Genomic DNA, 22,520 nt, shown 5'->3' on the forward strand with positions numbered 1-22,520 from the left:
CAGACCGGCCCTTACCTGTGATGGCTCTGCGGATCTCCCTGGCTGCCTCTTCCCTCATCTCTATGGAAGCCTGCTCGCTGTACCAAGCTGCGTGCGGTGTGCAGATGAGGTTCGGTGCATCTTTCAGTGGACCTTGAGCAAAGCTGAATTGACAAAGAAATCTGTCACACATGGGCCAGAAAAGGAACCAACTGAACAGCGTTTCTTTTTTTTTAATGAATAAAAACATCTAAAAAAAAACAGTCTAATATACTGTTCCCAGAGCAAAGGGAAGGTCACCCCATATATATATATATATACAGTACCCAGAGCACAGGGGTCCAGGTCACCCCAAATATATATATATACATATATATATATATATATATATATATATATATATATATATATATATATATATATATATATATATACACACACACACATACACAATGCCCAGCGCACAGGGGTCCAGGGAACCAGAAGCCCTGCTGTATTGCACCCTTTATGTCCACTGGCTGGGTCATCAGCCGGACCTATAATGTGAGTGACAGCAGATTGGCCTATAGCTGACACCAGGGCAATCTCTCCAGCTACATACAGGCATATATTACACACACAGCTGATCTCCACCTTAGTAGATGGAACTATGTATATTACAGCACATATACAAAGCCCACCCCAGCCAGCTCACTGACTTTCTGCCGCTGACTAATAGTACAGCTTTCCTGTGCACCGCGCAGGACTCCGTCCGGCTGAGTGTGAACATAGGAGACAATGGCCCTTATTCAGATCTGATTGCAGTATAAATTTGTTCTCAAAATGGGCAAAACCATGCAGGTGGGGCAGATGTAACATGTGCAGAGAGAGTTAGATTTGTGTGAGTTATTTTGTTTCTGTGCAGGGTAAATACTGGCTGCATTATTTTTACACTGCAATTTAGATTTCAGTTTCAACACACCCCACCCAAATTTAACTCTCTCTGCACATGTTACATCTGCCCCCACCTGCAGTGCAGCATGGTTTTGCTCATTTTGAGATCAAATGTGTACTGAGATCAGATCTGAATAAGGGCTAATGACTGAGAGCTGCGTTTGCAAAGTCAGCAGCTTTACCATGTAATGGTGTCTAATGCACATTCTATGCACCAACAGGAGCATGTAATAATGTGCATTTAGGAGGGGCTGCCTCTAGATGAGGAGCCTTGGATCCGTTTCATTGGCTGCAGCATAAAGACCTATGATTGGTCAGCCATAGATCCAATCTCTTCCTTGACAACAAAATCCATTATTTTTACATTCATAACACGTATGTACATCCCTTACATCACATTAGTTACTGACGTTATTTAAATGACTTTATTTCTTTGAATTGATTACTCTTTATTGTACAGAAGAGGGTACAAACGTATAACAAATGTATTGACATTTCCAGGTATGGGATAGTGTGGGGAGAGAACCCGTGGTAAATGCAGTCTAGTATTAGAGAGCAATCCATGATTACTGCAGATAATAAATACCATATGATTGGCCAGCGCATGCTCAGGAGGGGCCCCCTGCTCTGCTCTTCTCAGGCCGGAGTGGCACCGCCAGGCACTCCCCCAAAATGTTTCTATGGGGTTGGGCGACGCAGCAGGCCGGGTACTTTTATACAGGTCACAGATCTCTGCGATGACTTCTAATAATATATATAATAATTTACAGTAAGGGATGCATTATTCCTTATATATATACACAGGTTTCCCTAACCAACACAAATGATGACATCAGCAGTAAGTCATTACAATAGAATAACGAAGCATCAGAGCGAGCTCTCTGTGGCCCAGGCCACCTAGTAGTATATAGATCGCCATTACATTACATATATAGATTATAGTTTCTGAAATAAACACCTCCTGCGCCTGTTCTAGATTTTGTCAGCAAAGTATTTTATATTCGTTCTGTAAACATGGGGCTCAATGATATACTCCGTGAAGCAGGGAACCGATCTGAACATAACGCATGTGGTATCCACAGTCATACATTATTGGGCGACCTAGAAAACAAACCCTTATGGAACGTCGAGGAGACTTCCAACTTTTGGGGAACCCTTTCAGACTCCTCTCAGAGTAGGGCCTAGGCCACCCTTCTGCGATTCCCATTCTAATAAAGAGCCTTTGTGGTGCGTTTTCCATCACCACTGGGTGGTTCTAAGGATGCAACTCCAGGCCCCACCCCCTACTGCACCACTAGAAGAATCGCGTCTTTGTGCATCAAAGGGTGTGTCTGCCATTGGTGTGACCACACCCACCCATCTGCACTCACCCCTCGGACTTCTCTTCCCAACTCCTGAAGCGGTGGTCCCAGAAGTTGGCAAGTGTGACAAATCAACGCCGATAAGGGACAGTACCTGAAAGGTTCGGACTCATGGACATCCAAAGCCGCTCCTCGTATCCTCCCCTCCTTCAAGGCTTGTGCGAGCGCCTTCTCGTCGACCAATCCCCCTCGCGCTGTGTTTACCAGGAAGGCTCCTTGCCTCATCTGCAACGTAAACCAAGGGGTCAGAAACCGGCAAAGCAAACACCCATCATTTTATGTAAAAAGTTTTAGTTACACAATTGTAAAAGTCTCCCCCCCCCCCCTCCTTCACTAATAAGCAAATTAGACTTATTCCATTTATTAAACTCCCAACTCCTGTACTTTGAAGACTAAACCTAAATAGCATTAACAAAACCCTCAAAAAGTCCCACATTAAAACTGAACTGCATCTGCACCTATAAAGGAGGCACGATGCCATAGTGAATAGAGGTTCAGTTATTGCAGGTTACACAACACATCAGGACTCGCTACACAATGTCCTGACTAACCAGATATACGGCAGCTGTCACTGAGAAAGGCTAAGCCTGCCATGGTCACCATGGTAACAGAATGCTCGACAGCAGGATAGAATGCAGAGACATTCATTTATATATCCCCGTACATGCCATACAAACTGACTGCAAGGTTATTGGCTAAAAGACGTAAAAAAAAAATATTTCAAATTCCAACAACGAGATTACTGAATAGAAGTCTATACAATTTCAATTGTATAATTGTTTAAGTGATCGCTAAATAATGATATTTACTGTAGATACATCTAAAAGGACTATATACATTTTGAACAGTAGAGGGAGCCAGAGAGCTATCACAAGACCTAAGAACAGCCATACGAATGCTATACCGTATATTATTGGCTCTGATAATTATCATTTTTTATCCGTGCTGTTTTGCTCAAAAAAGGTTTTCATAAATGTACTAAAACAGGGGCTCAAAACACAAATGTTTTTCGCGGTTAACCAGCAAAATAAATGAATACATAGTCCCCACAGGAAAGCACCGCTGTCTGCACAGAGATAGAGAACAGTCATTTATACTGTAGCACACACCCATTACGGAGAGTATTTCACATCAGACCCTGTCCCAGTGGAGCTTATTTCACCCATATTCCTTATCACTCATACACACTAGGGTCAATTTACCGTCAGAATCCAGTAACAGAACAGCACATTTTCAGCTAGTTGGAGTAAATTGGTGCACCCAGAGTAAAAATACACTCGTGGGGAGAACATCCAAACTCCACACACAAGAGTGCCTTGGTGAGGAAATCTGTGCAGGGAGGCATCAATGCTACACCACACCAGGCATGTCTAAACTATGGCCCTCCAGATGTTGTGAAACTACAAGTCCCATCATGCCTTGCAATAATTTTGCTATGAGGGAATGCTAAAACTATGGCAAGGCATGCTGGAGGGCCACAGTTTGGACATGCCTGCACTACACCATCCATGCATATTAGAAATCATATGAGATACTGCAAGTAAATACATTAATGATATACACAGACAATAGCTCAATACATGCTATTCATCACTGTTACAAGTACAGAATATTTAAAATATATATATATATAATTAACACTTTAGCAGATATATATATATATATATATATATATATATATATATAAACACCTGCAAAATGTGCAATGCAGGACGCAGCAGTACCCCTTCAACTCCAACAGTCTCAATTAACCCTTTAGCAGATGATGCTTAGACGCCCCACAGAAGCCCATGTGACATTTTTTGCAAACCCTGAAAATGAGGACATTAAATTCCCATCAAAAAGGAGACGTTTATAAGATATTATATGGACACACAAGAGGTCACTGCTAGCAGTTTCTTTATATATGCAGTACAAGAGCATACTTACACCGCATTGAGCGGTATTAGAGACAAGTGCCCTGCTCACAAGAGCTTACATTCTAAAGTGCATAAAGATCAGTAGAACGCGAGGTTCTGCAAATGGAATGGATAAGGAATCATTTCTGGATGGACAATATCAGACCAATAAATATCACTAGTCTATAGTCACCTACTTACTCGTACATAGTAAAATAATCAGTTATGGTAGAGCGTCTAGAGCAGGCATGTCCAAACTATGGCCCTCCAGCTGTTGTGAAACTACAAGTCCCATCATGCCTTGCCACAGTTTTGCTATTAGGGAATGCTAAAACTATAGCAAGGCATGCTGGGACGTGTAGTTTGACAACAGCCGGAGGGCCGCAGTTTGGACATGCCAGGTCTAGATCGACAGTAACAAAAGTAATGCTAGCGTTAGATCGACAGGAGCATGAATGACAGACACAAGGTCGACATGAGACGTTTTATTGGTGGCTATGTCGACATAGGTCAACATGGACACCAAATAAGCGTACAATGTCCCCCCGGCGTGGCTCGCCATGATTCAGGCACGGTGCCTCGCTACTCTCGGCACAATATTATAATCTAACTCTATGTCCACTTGGATGGGAAAGTATGAACCAAGTCGGTGTAAAGCCCAAAAACAGTGAAAACTCATGTCGAACCTTGAGTCTGTCCATCACGTTCCCGTCGACGGAATGCTTGCGTCGAAGTTCTATTACTGTTGATCTAGACGCCGCTATCTGTAGGCGTCTAACTAGACGCGCTCGACTAAGCATGGTCGGCCATTATGTGGTTGATCTAGGCCACATCGATCGGATATGAAATTATCCACATAACAGTATAAAACACGGTCAGGACTATAGAAAGACATCGCAGTATAGGGATAGGACAGATATCCAGAAGAAATAGGATACCTTCAAGATCTGCGCATATAATGGATTATAATCTGTGACACTCACATCACTACAACGTGCATTAAACCGGGGCTAGGCATCATGTGCGGAACTACACATCCCAGCATGCCCTGCCACAGTTATGCTGCTCTAGCATGCTAACAATGGTGGCAATGCATGCTGGGATGTGCCATGCAAATGGCAAGTTACCACATTTCCCGTATTTACTAAGCCCTGGAAGCTGGTACCTCAGAGCTGAGGGTAATGCCAGCATAAACTGGCATTACCCTAAGGGCTTTGCCAGAGGGATCCGGTCATATCCCATCCCAAATCCTTGACCCATACTTTATCGCCTTTTCTTGGCATAATTGCAATGTGAACTATACATGAAAAAATACTGAGTCAAGTGGATACGGCATATAGTGGAAGATGTATCAAATCTTGGAGGAAAAAACAACCAACCAATCAGCTCTTGACATTTTACAGGATGTGACTGAAAAAATCCGTGAGAGGCTCTTTTCGAGATTTGACCAACCTCCCCCATAGTATAATGTTGTAAAATAGAGATTTACAAACTCCCTGAGTAATAAGCAGCAGAGAGATTACTTTGTAAATCTATCTTAAGAGGTCTCGGCTTCCGTTGCTTCATAGGAGAAGGATAACATGGACCTTTGTATTAGGCATGACCAGTGCTCCGTTATGAGGAGTCTTCTCCAAGGCCCGGCATGGAGTAGATTAGCGGATTATGCTCCACAGCTGGAAGGGAGTTGCAGGGGCAGAACCTCCCCAGCATCTGCTAAATGACCTTTCTCATCTACAACCTACCTGCACCTACATCTGAGCAGAGAATGCAAGCTAACAATGCCCGCGTTAGGCTGTGGCGAGGTCCCCGGAACTGGCTTGGTGTAGAAGACAACAGACCCGGGTCACTGTTACGGGTGAACGGCACTTACCTGTTTAATGGTGAAATCGTTAATAAGGTGGTGGTTGTGCTCATTTAAGCTGCAGTGTAGAGTAACACAGTCACTATGAAACAGTAGGTCCTGTAGCGTGGTGACGCGCTGGAGACCCAGCGCCCGTTCTACCCCATCCGACAGGTACGGGTCATAGAAAATTACATTAAAACCAAAAGTCTTTGCCCGCAGAGCAACCGCTTGTCCAACCCGCCCTGCAAAGGGAGAGAGAGAATGTAAGAAGGGCGTTACCTTCCGCTACACAGGTTGCAAACAATATTCAGTGACGTCATAGAGGCACCTCATCCATTCATATTGTAACTGACCATTAAACAGCTAGTTCTGTTTTACCGGCAATGTCCACTCAATGACGTGTGGCATGGTAAAAGGTCACTGCGGGAATGGAGGTTCTAGTGCAGGGGTTCTCAAACTCGGTCCTCAGGACCCCACCACAGTTCACGTTTTCCAGGTCACCCGGCAGGTGCACAGGTGCACTCATTAATGACTGACACATTTTAAAAGATCCACCGGTGGAGCTAATTATTTCACTTGTGATTCTGTGGGGAGACCTGCAAAACACGCACTGTGTGTGGGGTCCCGAGGACCGAGTTTGAGAACCTGCGTTTTAGCACAACCCTGGCCACCAGCTGCTAAAATAAAGTAACTTTAATTGGTGCTTCACTCCTTTCTATGGCGCATACATTAGTTTGCATTATATACTTGCCTATGTCACTTTGTAAATGCACATTATGCTGCAGTAGCAATATCATACATGCCTTACCCCGAGTACTCAGTAGGTAGGGCTACAGCAAGTGTCCCCTGACATCGCAGGGCGTGGTACGGTTATATCGCAATGCAATGAAATGATTAGACAGAGCAGGAACATCATCCTTGAGGGTTACATGTGTCTGACGCGATATAATTGTTGCAATACCACAGTTCACCAGCAGGGGGCTCACTCATGCAGGGAAAGGTTCCTTCAGGTCAGTATGCATTACTAACATCTGCTCTATATTTAGCGCTGTGTGTATATGGGAGGAGGGGAGGTGTGTGAGTTCGAGTGTATATACATATGTCTCATCATATACACTCCCTTTAATAAAATATGATAATTTGCCTACCATGCTACTGTCCCCAGTAGGTCATGTTTTCACCATATCTCTCTTAGGTAATAGATGGAATAGATACCGACCCAGCAAAATAGATTAATGCTGCTTTCCCACTGCCTACACGGGTAAAGACCCGTTTTTTTTAAACGGGTCTTTAAACGGGTAAGAGCCATAAAGACTCTTTCCCACTGCAGCTTTTAAACGGTAAATTACCGTTTAAAAGCTGTTTTTGTCACATTCACACTTACCCGTTTAAAAACCCGTTTAAGCAGTGTAAAGATAGGGGGGGGGGGGGGGGGGGAGAATTTAAAAAAAAAAAAACGGCGTGGGGTCCCCCCCACTGCCGTAACCAGCACCAGGCTGAAAGAGCCGGGGCTGGTAATAAAAAATCAGGAAACCCGACAAATAGGGGTTCCCTGATTTTTTACAACCAGCCCCAGGCTCCAGGTCCGGGGCTGGTTCCCAAAATACGGGGGACAAAATGACTAGGGCTCCCCCGTATTTTAAGAACCAGCCCCAGGCACAACCAGCCAGCAGGGTAATGCCACAGCCGGGGGACACTTATGATATAAGTTCCCGCGGCCAAAGCATTAACCCTACCGACCAGTCAGCCTGGCCAGGGGCCCTGGGGGAGTGGGGACCCCCCCAATAAAGGGGTCCCCCCCCTCCAGGACTTACCTGACCAGGCTGAAGCCTGGTGCTGTCCTCGATGCCCCTGGGCGGTGGGCATCGAGCTGATGGTATTGTGTAAAAAATAGAATAAAAACCATTGTCTTTTACTGGTGAACTATGAGTCCCAGCAAGCCTCCCCCGCAAGCTGGGACTTGGAGAACCACAAGTCCCAGCCTGCGGGGCATTAAAGGGCCCGCTGGGTCTTGTAGTTCCACAGTAAAAGAAAGAGTTAAATAAACACACTGACACACGTGAAAAATAAAAGTTTAATACATACATAACACATACATACTGATACTTACCTATCTTGAGCCCGTAGGTAGCCCTGGTCCTGATGTCCTGGTCCGTGTCGGCGTCTGTATCCAGTCGGCATCCCTGTCGGCGACGGCGTCGGCGGTCCGGAGTCCGAAGAAATCCATTTGGGAAGCTGTGGAAGGAAACCATACTCACCTGTCCCAGCGCGACGTAGTCCAGGTAAGGTCTTTGCAAAAAAAACAAACCGACACCCGAACCAGACCGGACTGACGGAGACGCACGTGTGTTTGTTTACATCGTGCGGCTCCGCCTCCCGAATGCCGCTATTGGCCGCCTTGCGGCCTAGCGGCTCCTGATTGGCCGCTAGGCCGCAAGGCGGCCAATAGCGGCATTCGGGGGCGGAGCCGCACGATGTAAACAAACACACCGTGCGGCTCTCTGCCTGTTCGCTTGGTTCGGGTGTCGGTTTGTTTTTTTTGCAAAGACCTTACCTGGACTACGTCGCGCTGGGACAGGTGAGTATGGTTTCCTTCCACAGCTTCCCAAATGGATTTCTTCGGACTCCGGACCGCCGACGCCGTCGCCGACAGGGATGCCGACTGGATACAGACGCCGACACGGACCAGGATATCAGGACCAGGGCTACCTACGGGCTCAAGATAGGTAAGTATCAGTATGTATGTGTTATGTATGTATTAAACTTTTATTTTTCACGTGTGTCAGTGTGTTTATTTAACTCTTTCTTTTACTGTGGAACTACAAGACCCAGCGGGCCCTTTAATGCCCCGCAGGCTGGGACTTGTGGTTCTCCAAGTCCCAGCTTGCGGGGGAGGCTTGCTGGGACTCATAGTTCACCAGTAAAAGACAATGGTTTTTATTCTATTTTTTACACAATACCATCAGCTCGATGCCCACCGCCCAGGGGCATCGAGGACAGCACCAGGCTCCAGCCTGGTCAGGTAAGTCCTGGAGGGGGGGGACCCCTTTATTGGGGGGGTCCCCACTCCCCCAGGGCCCCTGGCCAGGCTGACTGGTCGGTAGGGTTAATGCTTTGGCCGCGGGAACTTATATCATAAGTGTCCCCCGGCTGTGGCATTACCCTGCTGGCTGGTTGTGCCTGGGGCTGGTTCTTAAAATACGGGGGACCCCTAGTCATTTTGTCCCCCGTATTTTGGGAACCAGCCCCGGACCTGGAGCCTGGGGCTGGTTGTAAAAAATCAGGGAACCCCTATTTGTCGGGTTTCCTGATTTTTTATTACCAGCCCCGGCTCCTTCAGCCTGGTGCTGGTTTCGGCAGTGGGGGGGGACCCCATGCCGGTTTTTTTTTTAACGGGTAAAGGGCTACCCCTTTCCCACTGCCGAAAAAACGGCTATTACACGTTAAAAACACTGCTTTTTACACGGGTAACAAAAACCGGTATTTGTTACCCGTGTAAAGCAACCTGGAGCTTTCCCACTGCAGCTCTAGCCGTTTAAAAAGGCTAAAAAAACGGCATTAACACGTGTAAAGCCTGCAGTGGGAAAGGGGTATCACTAACATGATAAAAGATATCCTAAAAACATGACCTGCTACGGGCACTTTAGAACTGGAGCGGAAAGCCCTTGCAGAATAGAACTTATTTTGGCAAAAGTTTAGTGCATTTTAAAAGCCTGACTGAGAAAGTATCTCAGTCACAGTGACAATATTTTCTATAATATAATATTATTGTATAAGAAAACCATGTACAATCTTTGTAACTGAAAAGCCTGTCCGATGTCAGTGCGTGGTCTTGGGGCTATCCTGCTCTCGCCAACTGTCTATATATAGGTCACAAATCATCAATAATCCAAGGTTTCTGCTGGCAGTAGTAATAATGGGGGGGGGGGGGGGGTTTGTCCTTATAGGATGTCATTATTCTCTAATGGTCACTGAATCAATGAACTTGAAGGATCAATATACTGTAAATTATAATATAAATAGAAAATACAATATATATATATATATATATATATATATATATATACACACACACACACACACACACACACTAGATATACATACACTTGTTTCAAGAAATTAATAAAGTTAAAAGTAAAAAAAAAGGGGGGGGGGGGGTTGGGGGGTGGATGGACTTCGCTCTACCATAAAACACATCAAGCGCAGCATATTGCAATGAAATCACTGGTTTGATCCCATGGGAATCTGCAGTTCTGGCTCCGTACAGTGCGATTTGGCCTGTTCTCCGCCGATTCCAACAGATCGGGCTGATAAATCGGGTGAAATCAGGTCAAATCTCATGTGCCTGACATCTGAATCGGCCCTAGCGCATCGAGTCGGAGGTCGGACGTGCTGCACATAAGATAAATCGTATGTGCAGCAGTCAGGTCCACATTACCAGTGCTTTTAACCACCCGCAATGTATCGCATCAGACTTCCTCTGATGTCCCCCGGCAGGGAAGTCCAAGAGAAAACTGGTCCAACTTGTGCCTCAGACAAGTCGGACCAGTGTATGGGGGCCCTAATAAAAAAACTTGGTCTAAAATGCAATGTGTGTGACCATGGTTCTGTGTCTTCTATATCCGCTAAGCGCAGGCAATTACCACCCTGTGCGCTAGATTCCCATTCCAAGCTGAAATCTGTAAGATAGCACATTTAGGCCCTTGCTAGACCGTATCCTTGGCACAGCTTCCGCTGTCCAGTCGCCAGCAGGCCTAACACACAACACACGTGGCTGGGGGAAGGACAGCGGTTGTCGGAATGGAATCCCAGCATTCTCACTGACACACGTAATTCTATTTTGGGCTTAGACGCGGTGGATTGAAGCTGCTCGGACGCTTCACTTATCACCGGCACTCAGGCTCATCCTCCTAACAAAACCCTGAGCTGAAGCAGCTTATTCTGCCCAATTGCTGCTGACCATGTAACGATAACTCACACACAAGCAGCAGACTTCCTGTTGGAGTGGTGACGGAACGTCCCCGGGCCTCTAACTGCAGACCACAGAGTCGGCCTGCAAAATCCTGGAAATAAAACAAAAACTGCCGAGCGGGAAAACAATGCTGGGACGGGAGAACTTGGGAGATTCAGGGACTTTTACAGATCTCAGCTGTGCATTAACATTAATACAATTCCTCCCCTGCAGGCTACACAGCGAGGGCTGCAACGCCGTGCCTTGGCACCATGCACGGAACACTGAGGTGTGGTACAAGTGCTTTAGACAAAGCCGGGCCGCACTGTGAAAATATGACACAAATCCACCACAATCACAACCACTCCCTTCCAATCGATTCCTTTGTTGCTCGAGGACTCTGTTTGCAAAAAGGACCTTATTATTACACACACACACACACACACACACACACACACAGGGCTTATTCAGCAGCAAGCAGCCACTTGCAGGCCTGGAGACGCGTGGAAATGCTTGGCTGCTAAATGGAAATGTTATTTCACGGCTCCTCAACCTTATGCATATTTCATCCGCAAGTGGAATTGTGACAGGTATGGGCCTCGGTGTAGAATATCCCTACACGTTAATAGTGGCTGCAATCTCGGAGCTCGCCAGATAAATCAGCCGCTTAGGAAACCTATTATTGTATTATGGGTGTGGCGGCAGCTTTGTAGGTTTAGCACTTGCAGTAATTCCATTGAGATGGGGACTCGGCACAGAGGGGAAGGGCAGGGGGGACTCGGCACAGAGGGGAAGGGCAGGACCCAGCACGCATTGTTTTCTTTCTCTAGGAAATTGACATTTGCTTTAAACACTTGGTACTTATGAGTTATCCGGGCGCCCGATTTCTAAATCGGGTCGGATCGGGCACATCGCATCGCATCGCATGCGACCATCGGATGCGATGCGATGCGATGCGATGACCCGATTTTTCCATAGGAATCAATGTTAAAATGGACTGAGTCCATTTTAACATGGAATTCAATGGGAAAAAGGGGTCCTTTTCATACCCCTACTATCCAAGTGGGCATGGAGTTGGATATAAACCTGTGGCGAGCGTAGCGAGCCACCGAGCCCGAAGCGTGGCGAGCGTAGCGAGCCCCGCGAGGGGACACAGAATACCGTCCCCTCGCGGGGCTCGCTTCGCTCGCCACGCTTCGGGCACGGTGGCTCGCTACGCTCGCCACAGGTTTATATCCAACTCCGTGCCCACTTGGATAGTAGGGGTATGAAAAGGACCCCTTTTTCCCATTGAATTCCATGTTAAAATGGACTCAGTCCATTTTAACATTGATTCCTATGGAAAAATCGGGTCATCGCATCCGATGGTCGCATGCGATGCGATGCGATGCGATATCGCATCGCATCGCATCTGATTGTATGCCTTAACTTAAGGCATACAATCAAAAAATCGGGCGCCCAGATAACTCATAAGTACCAAACACTTTGTATAAACCCATCGCCAATCTGAAGGAAGGCTAAAAATGAATTGGTAGCAGACGCCATTGGATGGCCATGTATTGGGGCATTAGACTAAACAAAATATAAAAAGAAACATGAAACTATAAAAATAAAAAAAACATAAAAAAATGTTTATAACTATAAAAAAAAATATCAAAACATAAATATAAAGAATCTAAACGCGGGTTTACGAAAAGCAAAAATTAATAAAACCACACTCACAGCAGTTTTTATTTCTTGCAATTAAAGAGGGAGATGCTGGGCTGGGGGTGGGGGGGGGGGGGGGGACACTCCAGGCCTGGGCCCAGACAGAAAGGGGGTATAGAACTGTAGTCTAAAGAAGTATAATTGTCATAAACCTAATTCACATTTCCCTTGAAGCAATGTAGAGGTTAAGTAGTGCTCCCAGAAAAATGCTGGGTGTCCCCATGTGAAGGCGGGCAGCTGACTGCCGGGGGTGACCAGACCGGATGCCGCTAATATAGGTCAGTCAACATATGGTAAACATCCGTTCACATTGCAGTGAGGATGTTCGCACGGTGCCTGGAATGGGGGGGGGGGGGGGGGGCGGACATTCGCTCGCATGGCAGGTGGAGTTAGATGGCTTGCTAAGCAGTGAATTTATGCTGCTGAGCGAACCAACTTGAATCAGGCCCATAGCGATAAGACCACCTACTACCATGTGCCAGAAGAAAATTAAGAAAACATAAAACAAAAAAACATAAGGGCTAAAAAAAACAAAAAACAAAACAACAACATAAAATGACAAACAATCCCTACAGGGAGCCCTCATATTGGTAAGAGGCGTTCCGGTGACTTACTAAGAGCAGCATTCTTATTAGGAACACTCGTATGAAATGTTCCGCAGCGCTGTTTCTTTCTTCCTGTGCTTGGAACAGATGCAGCGATTTTCTGCCGCCCAGTGGAAATCAGAGCACAGCCCGTCCTTATGTACGTGAGCAGGAAGGTAAGCCAAGGCCTGTCAGGTTGGGTTCTGCGTCTGCTTTTATTGCTGTGCCAAATTTTCCATTATGGCTTGGACAACAAATCAGCTGAACATTGCCAAGCCTCAGCTGCCGCCGCTTAGGTGCCTGTGCTCCGTCACTAACTAGGCGTTTACGCTGCAGACGCATCGGGAGAATGCACAATCTAAGGGTTTAACAGGACCGTTGAGATGTGAAAAATAAGCTTTCACTGCCGTCCGCCCGCAGCTGTAACCGCTGTCCACAACCATCCAGCAGCCCGGGCTCTAGAACCCCAAGTGAACACACCGAATATAACAGAACAGTCGTCTAACCACTATAAGTCCCAACCAAAAATACAAGTAACAATTGTGTATATTTAGATTTTTATATATACTCAGAAGCTCGGCCACAGTCGCACTATGTACTTAACCCAAAGATGGTCGCACAACCATGGCTATAACTAGGTATGTGCAAGTAGTGCCATGGCACAGGGCACTGGTGGCGCCACTACCGTTGACCTACAAACCCCTGCATATAGCGTTTAAAATGCTTTGAACCCTGCAGTCATGGACCTTCCTGAAGCCACATGGACCTTCCTGAAGACGCCCCAGGCAGTGCCTTAGTTTCCAGTGCTAATGCCCCGCCCCCACGGAGCAACATCATGCTCTCTCAGGGGCGGGTCCAGCTTAGGACTTATGACCTGTTACAGCACTGTACACAAACATCCCATGAATGTCTGTGAGAATCTAGAATTTGCAGAGTTCACCTCGGAATCATGGGAGACCAGGCCCTTCTCCCATATCCCACCCACTTCCCTGGGTAAGGACGGATGTACTGTATCACCAAATTGCATCATCAGTTTGTGCTAGCATGGTCATTGGATTCACAAAGAAAAAACGGTACTTATGTAGTATCTGGGCTGCCGATTTCTAAATCGGGTCGGATCGGGAGATCGCATCGCATCGCATGCGACCATGCGATTCGATGCGATGCGATGCGATGCGATGCGATGACCCGATTTTTCCATAGGAATCAATGTTAAAATGGACTGAGTCCATTTTAACATGGAATTCAATGGGAAAAATGGGTCCTTTTCATACCCCTACTATCCAAGTGGGCATGGAGTTGGATATAAACCTGTGGCGAGCGTAGCGAGCCACCGAGCCCGAAGCGTGGCGAGCGAAGCGAGCCCCGCGAGGGGACGAATACCGTCCCCTCGCGGGGCTCGCTTCGCTCGCCACGCTTCGGGCTCGGTGGCTCGCTACGCTCGCCACAGGTTTATATCCAACTCCATGCCCACTTGGATAGTAGGGGTATGAAAAGGACCCATTTTTCCATAGGAATCATTTTAACATTGATTCCTATGGAAAAATCGGGTCATCGCATCCGATATCGGATGCGATGCGATGCGATGCGATATCGCATCGCATCTGATTGTATGCCTTAACTTAAGGCATACAATCAAAAAATCGGCAGCCCAGATACTACATAAGTACCGAAAAAACAAACATCCTTTGCACACTAAGTAATTAACCTGGCCTGCATAGCTCTCTGTCATCATTTCATTACAGACTTGGCATAATACAGCCAGTTCCCTTTAAGAGCAGAGGATGAACTCAGCCAGCGTTAGAAGATGATCTGACATTACGTGTATGGTTGGAATAGGACAGCGCTGAAGATGGGCAGAAATTTATTGACGCCTGCCAAGAACATTAAAGCTGGTGATTTGATTCTCCGTTCACACCGACCTTAAAATGTCTTTGTTCCACAAATGTCTCAGTAGATGCGGTATGAATTAGCAGAACGCAGTCTGAAGTCATTCCGTCAGTAAATGGAGTGTAGCTCAGATGTGAACATACACAAAACAATGTGTGCTAGGAATGCCTTCAACATTCTACAGGCAACGGGTTAAGCTACCTTTGTTTTTATTATACTTCAATCTACTGGGGACACTTGATAATCGTTTTCAGTCAAATACTGCTACAGCTGTGGGTCCAATGATCTACCTTGTACAGGTGCATCTCTCCACCCACATACACCCCTCCTCCTCCGTTCAGTATGTGTGGCTTCAAATTACTTTTTTATAATCCTTTTTTCGAATTGAGTAAAAAATAAATTTAAAAAAAGCCCATCAATCACCTAAAGCGGGATTTGTTCTCTGAACTTTTTTTGTGTTGTAACTGTATTAACAAAACTGTTAATAAAGTTTTGGGTCTTAATTTGGCTCCAACTGATGTGTTGTGCGGACCAGGTTTTGCTAAATCGGGTGGTGTTAGATGGATGTGGGGGGGGGGGGGGGCTTTAGTAAATTGACCTCAAACGGTGTGGAATGAATCAAGAAAAAATCTATATTTATATAATTTTGTTTTATTATGATCATGTTCTTCCAGGTTGAGCATGGGGCTAGTACGGGAGCCGGAATTGTTGTTGTTTTTTTTTTATTTTTTTATTGCTCTCCCTCTTAAGCAGCGGGTGAGCAGGAACCTAGCAGTGAAATGCGTGGCTCTTATTTGAGGGGTATTAGGTTTATGGTTCCGCATATATCACCGCTAGGGTTACACCTCACCAGCCATCACTGCTCTCTGCTGCGAATCCCAGGGCTGTCCAAGCTAATAAACCAGAAGGGGCAGCAACCATAGAAATAAGCAACTAACTATAGGAGGACATGTGTGTTCCTGGTATTCATATCCACTGCAAGGATGCTTGCCTAAATGCTCACAATCCATCGTGTTATATATATATATATATATATACACTGCAGCAAGCAGTACATGGGGTAACTATACACATTGCTATTGGATCACCTATAACATTCACTCTACAGCAATATATAAACAATCCATACCAACAAGAACACCATGCAACAACTTATATACAATACATATACATCACAAAGCGGAACTTACCCAGCCCTATGATGCCCAACGTCTCCCCTCTAATCCGCGCGGCTCCAGATGCCACCTCCCTGATCTGCTCCACGCTCTGGACCCTCGTGCCTTCCCGTAACGCCTGGTGCAGCCACGTGGTTCTCCTGTACAGGTTCAGAATGTGGCACATGGTGGAATCGGCCGTCTCTTCTACGGACGCTGCTGGCACATTACATACTGCGATACCTGGACCAGACATCAAATACAGGAGCTTTAGATATATATACACCGAAGTAGATTACTTATTACATCTGGCATTACTCTTGGTGGCAGACAGTTCAAATGAAATAGATTCCGAAAACCCAAAGTGCCACAGAAGACTTTGTCGTGGATTATTTGTGAGGCTATTGTCCTAGGGAAAAGGTTGACTTTGCATTGTGGTCAAAGACGCCATAAATGCAACCGGGAATTTATGCTTCAAGAAATGAACACGCAGCTGGACCTCATAACCAATAGCATTCACATATAGGCATCGTTATATTTATAGCAGTACAACGTGTGGGGCGGCGGTCACTGAAGCCGTTCAGATTCATCTTAGAGTTCAAGACGCTGCAACATTTTTACCGTTCAATCCAAACTGAAAGGACGCGACCGCTAGCCTTCATTAACTGCGACATGATGAACGTATTGATGCTCGTGTTCCAGTACATGCACTGTATAAGAATAACGCGTTATTACACTTGCGTCTGCCAAGTACCAATGCGATAACAGTGAGCGCACGCGGCCGGTCCAAGACAAACACGCAGCATTGTGGTACAGTCCGTGGCATTATACTGCACACCTCTCCTAATGGCTGTTGGTCTCTGTTCATTAGAAATTATTTAAAATTAATAAAAAAAATCTATCAAAAGTAGACGGATTGAGAAACCCGGACAGGTACAGTGTCCAGGATTTTCTTTGGGTATGGGTCACTAGGTCGACACCACTAGGTCGACATGACTGAATGTCGACAGGGTCATTAGGTCGACACAAGCATTAGGTAAACATGGGGTTTTCACTTCTTCTTTGAGCCGACATGTGCCGACAGGCGGTATTTTATGTCCTACCATCCACTAGGGCGTGGCGGGAGAATAAAATACTGTGCCTAGCATTGAGACCCATGCGAGAGAACAAGGTCCATGTCGAATGTGTCGACATTTGGGGCAAAAAAAAGGGAAAAATTCCATGTTGACCTTTTGACGTTCCCCATGTCGACCTAATGCTTGTGTCGACCTAATGACCCTACCGGCCTAACCCCATGTCGACCTTCATGCGTGTCGACCTAGTTGCTGTCTAATGATTCATACCCTGAAATAGGTCGACATGCTCAAGGTCGACGGGTTTGGAAGGTCGACAGTCAAAAGGTGGACATGGGTTTTTCACTTTTTTTGTCCCGAATGTTGACATAGTCTACATGGACACAGGCACCTCTGCGCTCACCATGCTTCGGGCGCGGTTACTCGCTACGCAGACTGTTATACTCTCCCTCCGCACCCTAATGGATGGTAGGGTATGAAATACCGCCTGTCGGCACATGTCGGCTCAAAAAAAGAAGTGAAAAACCCCATGTTGACCTTCCAACCCTTTCAACCTTGAGCATGTCGACCTATTTCATGTGTAACCTGCTGGGACCTGCTTCCCTTCCACGCATATACACAGTGGCTAAATCTATAACGAAAGTGATGTTTTCCTTCAGTCTATATAAAGTTACAGAATTTATCGAGACTTTTCCACCTTTAAAGCCAACATGGAGAACTGGTTCAAGAGCCAATGTAGGACACAGCTGAGCTCATCAACCTCTAACATTGTCCTCTTAACAGGAGGCAACTCAAATTCTTATTCAGGGTCAATGTATTGAAAATAAAAATACCAGCTCCCAACTGCCATTTTACATGCCGTGTTTGAAAAATGACACTTAGAAGTTGAGTGTCTTGTACTTTACCCCTGGACACTTTATCTCTCTCCAAGGCTCAGCACACAGATCACAATCTGTTATAGAGAGCCCATACAGGGAGTAAAGGTCCCTACTCACTGGATGATTTTGCCCAGCGTGTATGGTGAGAGATGATGGGGGGAAATGGCTAGGCTGAAGAACGCTCAGTGCATACGCCCTGCATACACACTGTATGCACATCAAATGGTTTTTGACCATTTTAGCAAATTTCCTGGGGGTGGACGACTTTCCATAGCAGGACGACATGGAAAACTGCCCACTCCGCTGCTCATTGGCTGGTAATACCAGCCGATGAGCAGCCGGGCCAGCGATGATGCGGGAGCGCACACCAGTGCTCACTGCTGCCCCGTACACACTGGGCGGCTTTCAAGCTGAAAGCAGCTCAGACGAGTAAATTGAGCGACTTTCATCCCAAAGTCGCCCAGTGTGTTTGGGTCTTAAAGGTGCCCATACACTAGTAAGATTTATCTTCAGATCTGGCTGGTTGGAACAAAAACATGGTTATGGATGAGTGACAGTTTGGCAGTTTTCCAGCATTTCCAAGCAAATGGTCAACTGTCATTTGCTCTCATCCATAACCAGGTTTTTGTTCCAACCAGACAGATCTGAAGATAAATCTGCGTGTGTATGGCCACCTTAACACTTACACTCAATTGACATGTTTGAAAAACTGCAAAAAAAAAACATTTGGCCTTGTTCTCGTTTTTCCATGACAGGGTATATTATAGAGCACGTGAACATTAATCAGCACCGGGAACTGACCTTGCCATGGAGATTAATGATGGCAAGTTAAAAGGCCAGATTCATGTTGCAAGCCCACCAGAGAACCACATGGCGAGAATAACAGAACAGCTTTGATTATACGACGGTTACGCAACAAAGAAACATTTGCACAAAGGCTGGAAAAAAGTTGGACCAAGTAACTGAAACATTTTTAAATAAAGCACAATATTTATAGTTAACGCCTATGGTCGTGCTTCTCGAGCCAGGTCAACAGGATCCCGAACAGGCCATGTTTTCCAGGTCACCCATCAGAAGCACAGGGATACTTATTACTCACTAACACGTGAAAAGACTCACTTGTGATTCTCTGAGGAGACCTGGAAAACATGATCCCGAGTACAGACTCGGCTTTGAGAGCATATGGTCTATGGGGGTGATTCAGACATGAATTAGACGGCCAGGCAATTATCGATAGATTGCGCATTAGTATGGTCTGTAGTACGCATACAGAGGGCCATCCAGCGATTAATGACTGTTACTTTTTTATCGCTGGCCCTTGATGATGATTGACAGGTAGTCAGCATTTGTGGGTGGTAATTGGCCGTTTTCTGGGAGTGACAGGGAAAACGCAGGTGTGCCCAGGGGAAGTCGTGTGATGTCAGCTCCGGCCCTGATCCCACTGCTTCTATTGAGGGGAAGTCATGTGATGTCAGCTACGGCCCCGATCCGACTGCTTCTATTGCAGGAAAGTCATGTGACGTCAGCTCCAGCCCTGATCCGAATGCTTCTATTGAGGGGAAGTCATGTGACGTCAGCTCCGGCCCTGATCCGACTGCTTCTATTCAGGGGAAGTCATGTGACGTCAGCTCCGGCCCTGATCCGACTGCTTCTATTCAGGGGAAGTCATGTGACGTCCGCTCTGGCCCTGATACAACTGCTTCTATTGAGGGGAATCGTGTGACGTCAGCTCCGGCCCTGATCTGACTGCTTCTATTGAGGGGAAGTCATGTGACGTCAGCTCCGCCCCTGATCTGACTGCTTCTATTAAGGGGAAGTCATGTGACGTCAGCTCCGGCCCTGATCCCACTGCTTCTATTGAGGGGAAGTCATGTGACGTCAGCTCCGGCCCTGATCCCACTGCTTCTATTGAGGGGAAGTCATGTGACGTCAGCTCCGGGCCTGATCCGACTGCTTCTATTCAGGGGAAGTCATGTGACGTCCGCTCTGGCCCTGATACAACTGTTTCTATTGAGGGAAAACGTGTGACGTCAGCTCCGGCCCTGATCTGACTCTTCTATTGAGAGGAAGACTATTGCAAGCACAGAATACAATCCATCATTAACCACTTAATACCTGTAACAAGAATAAGTAAATGAACTAGAAAGATGTATTCCTTACACCTTCACAGAAGATCTACTTTTCCAAAAAGAGCTGACAATCTACACAAGATAATCCTCACTTAGCCATACAGTATCATGCGTATCGAAGGTGAAGCACAATGGAATTCATTGCCATAACTGTGTACATAATCGGCAATTTGCACAGGGGATACGGCTAATTGTGATACCTTGTATAGCCTGCAGGAGGTAATGCGTCAAAGCGACAGAAGTGATCTACGGCGCTACACCAACAATTATCATACACAGCAGCTGCACGGAGACTGGGAAGCTTTCTCCCTATAACTTTAGCCTTTGTGGCTCAGATGCCCACATCAAACACTGACACAATGACCGGTGCAACCTCGTCCATCCCGGCCAACATCCCCCTCACACCCCTGCTTCCAGAATGAGACACTTAGGGGTAGATTTACGAAACCTTTTAAAAAATTAAAAAAAGTGATGTTGCCCATAGCAACAGATTCTGTCTATCATTTTCTGGGATAAAAAGGTTGGAGTCTAAGCTTTAAGGACAGTTTGGTTGAATAAGGAAAGTTTACTCTAGAGAAGAGACGTTTTAGAGAAAAAATGCTAAACATGTACAAAAATATCAACGGACAATGGGCCTTATTCTGGTCACTCTTTCTGGCAAATTAGTTTTTAAATGGACAAACCATGTGCACTGTAGGTGGGGCAGATGTAACTAGCAAAGAGAGTTAGAGTTGGGTGAGTTATTTTGATTCTGTGCAGGGAAAATACTGACTGCTATATTTTTACACTGCAATATAGATCTCACTTTGAAGTAAAACCCCACCCACATATAATTCTCTCTGCACAAGTTACATCTGCCCTACCTGCAGTGCACATGGTTTTGTCCATCTAAGAAGCAATTTGCCAGAAGGAGTGAACCAGAATAAAGCCCGATATAATGAACTACCTGGCACCCTCTTTGCTTTGAGGTCACAGACTAGGACACGTGGGCATGCACTCAGGCTGCAGGAGAGAAGATTCCCTGCCCTCAGAAAGAAAGGCTTTTTTATAGTCAGGGCAGACACAAAAAACATATTCAGAATAAGGTTGGACAAACACATTCAGGGGTACAACCGATAACCTCTATTTAGCCCGAAGTTGAAACAAAGTAGATTATTTAAATGGGGATATCACATCTTGACCATACCCTCTAACGGGTCCTGTAAAAAAGGTAGAGCTTGACGGACATACGTCTTTTTTCAACATCAACTACTATGTTACTATAAAATTAAAGTGATAGGATGGCAGAAGTTATTGATTTGTTTTTATACGAGATACAAATAGAGGTAATCAATCTCAGCCTCTATTACCGACAGGGGAACTTTAAAACAAGTTGGATCTGCTTTGTCGGAAACAGCAACGTATTGTCAAATTCATGGCTGTTTTATGACAATCCGCGGCCGCTTTCGCCGACACACCCACTTCCTGACACTCGACAGCCGGGACACTGAATTGCGACTGTCGAGTTCCTTCAAGCTGGGCGAAAACGGCCCAGGATTCCGACTGTCGGGATGTTCTGACAGTCGGAATCCCAGATTGAATACCGCCCATAGTGTCGCCAGTCATCTTAATTAGGCAAGATAACTAAAAAAAAATAAAAAAAAAAAGCTACCAGCCTTACTTATTAACCCCTTGAGTAGTGGATTTTTCTGGGGCAGGACATACCTACCATGGCAGGTTTTTCCTGCCCCAGAAATACCCACCACAGACAGGGCAGACCACTCCCCCCCCCCCCTCCCTATCGGTCCTGTCGCTACCCCCACTATGGCAGTTCCCCTGCCGTACCATTGCACAGCAGTGACCGGACGGCAGGCTTGGGGATGTTCAGGGGACTCAGACGCCCGAACGTTCCCGGGCATACCACTCAAAAGGTTAAGGGGTTGGTTCTAGAATGTAGCTCTCAGTCCCCGGGCTAGTCGCTTGCTTCACTGGTAACCCCGTGGCTAGTCCCGTGGCTCTAGCCAACACAGATAAGAAAGGTACAAGCAGAAAGCTGTGCTAAGTAGTGTCCCGGGAGGAGCTGTGGGATCGCCGTGCTCAGTAACTGCACTGCGCAGCATACAACCACTAAGGCCCGGGCATTGGTTGTGGTAAGGTGTAC

General features: G+C 46.1%; 1 protein-coding gene across 10 annotated transcripts in view; it reads right to left on the bottom strand.

Annotated features, from left to right (window-relative positions):
• The window catches only part of CTBP1 (C-terminal binding protein 1), a 392,310-nt gene that overhangs the window by 9,738 nt on the left and 360,052 nt on the right, over positions 1–22,520 (bottom strand). For all 10 annotated transcript variants that reach the window (XM_083148178.1, XM_083148263.1, XM_083148092.1 and 7 more), the window contains 4 exons: positions 16,337–16,543; positions 6,042–6,256; positions 2,368–2,498; positions 16–143 (listed from right to left, as the gene is read on the bottom strand). In XM_083148178.1, coding sequence (XP_083004304.1) covers positions 16–143; positions 2,368–2,498; positions 6,042–6,256; positions 16,337–16,543 — 681 coding nt within the window. The remainder of the gene's footprint in view (positions 1–15; positions 144–2,367; positions 2,499–6,041; positions 6,257–16,336; positions 16,544–22,520) is intronic.

The sequence above is a fragment of the Crinia signifera genome, chromosome 1, assembly GCF_055691185.1.
Source record: "Crinia signifera chromosome 1, ASM5569118v1, whole genome shotgun sequence".
Classification (NCBI taxonomy): domain Eukaryota; kingdom Metazoa; phylum Chordata; class Amphibia; order Anura; family Myobatrachidae; genus Crinia; species Crinia signifera.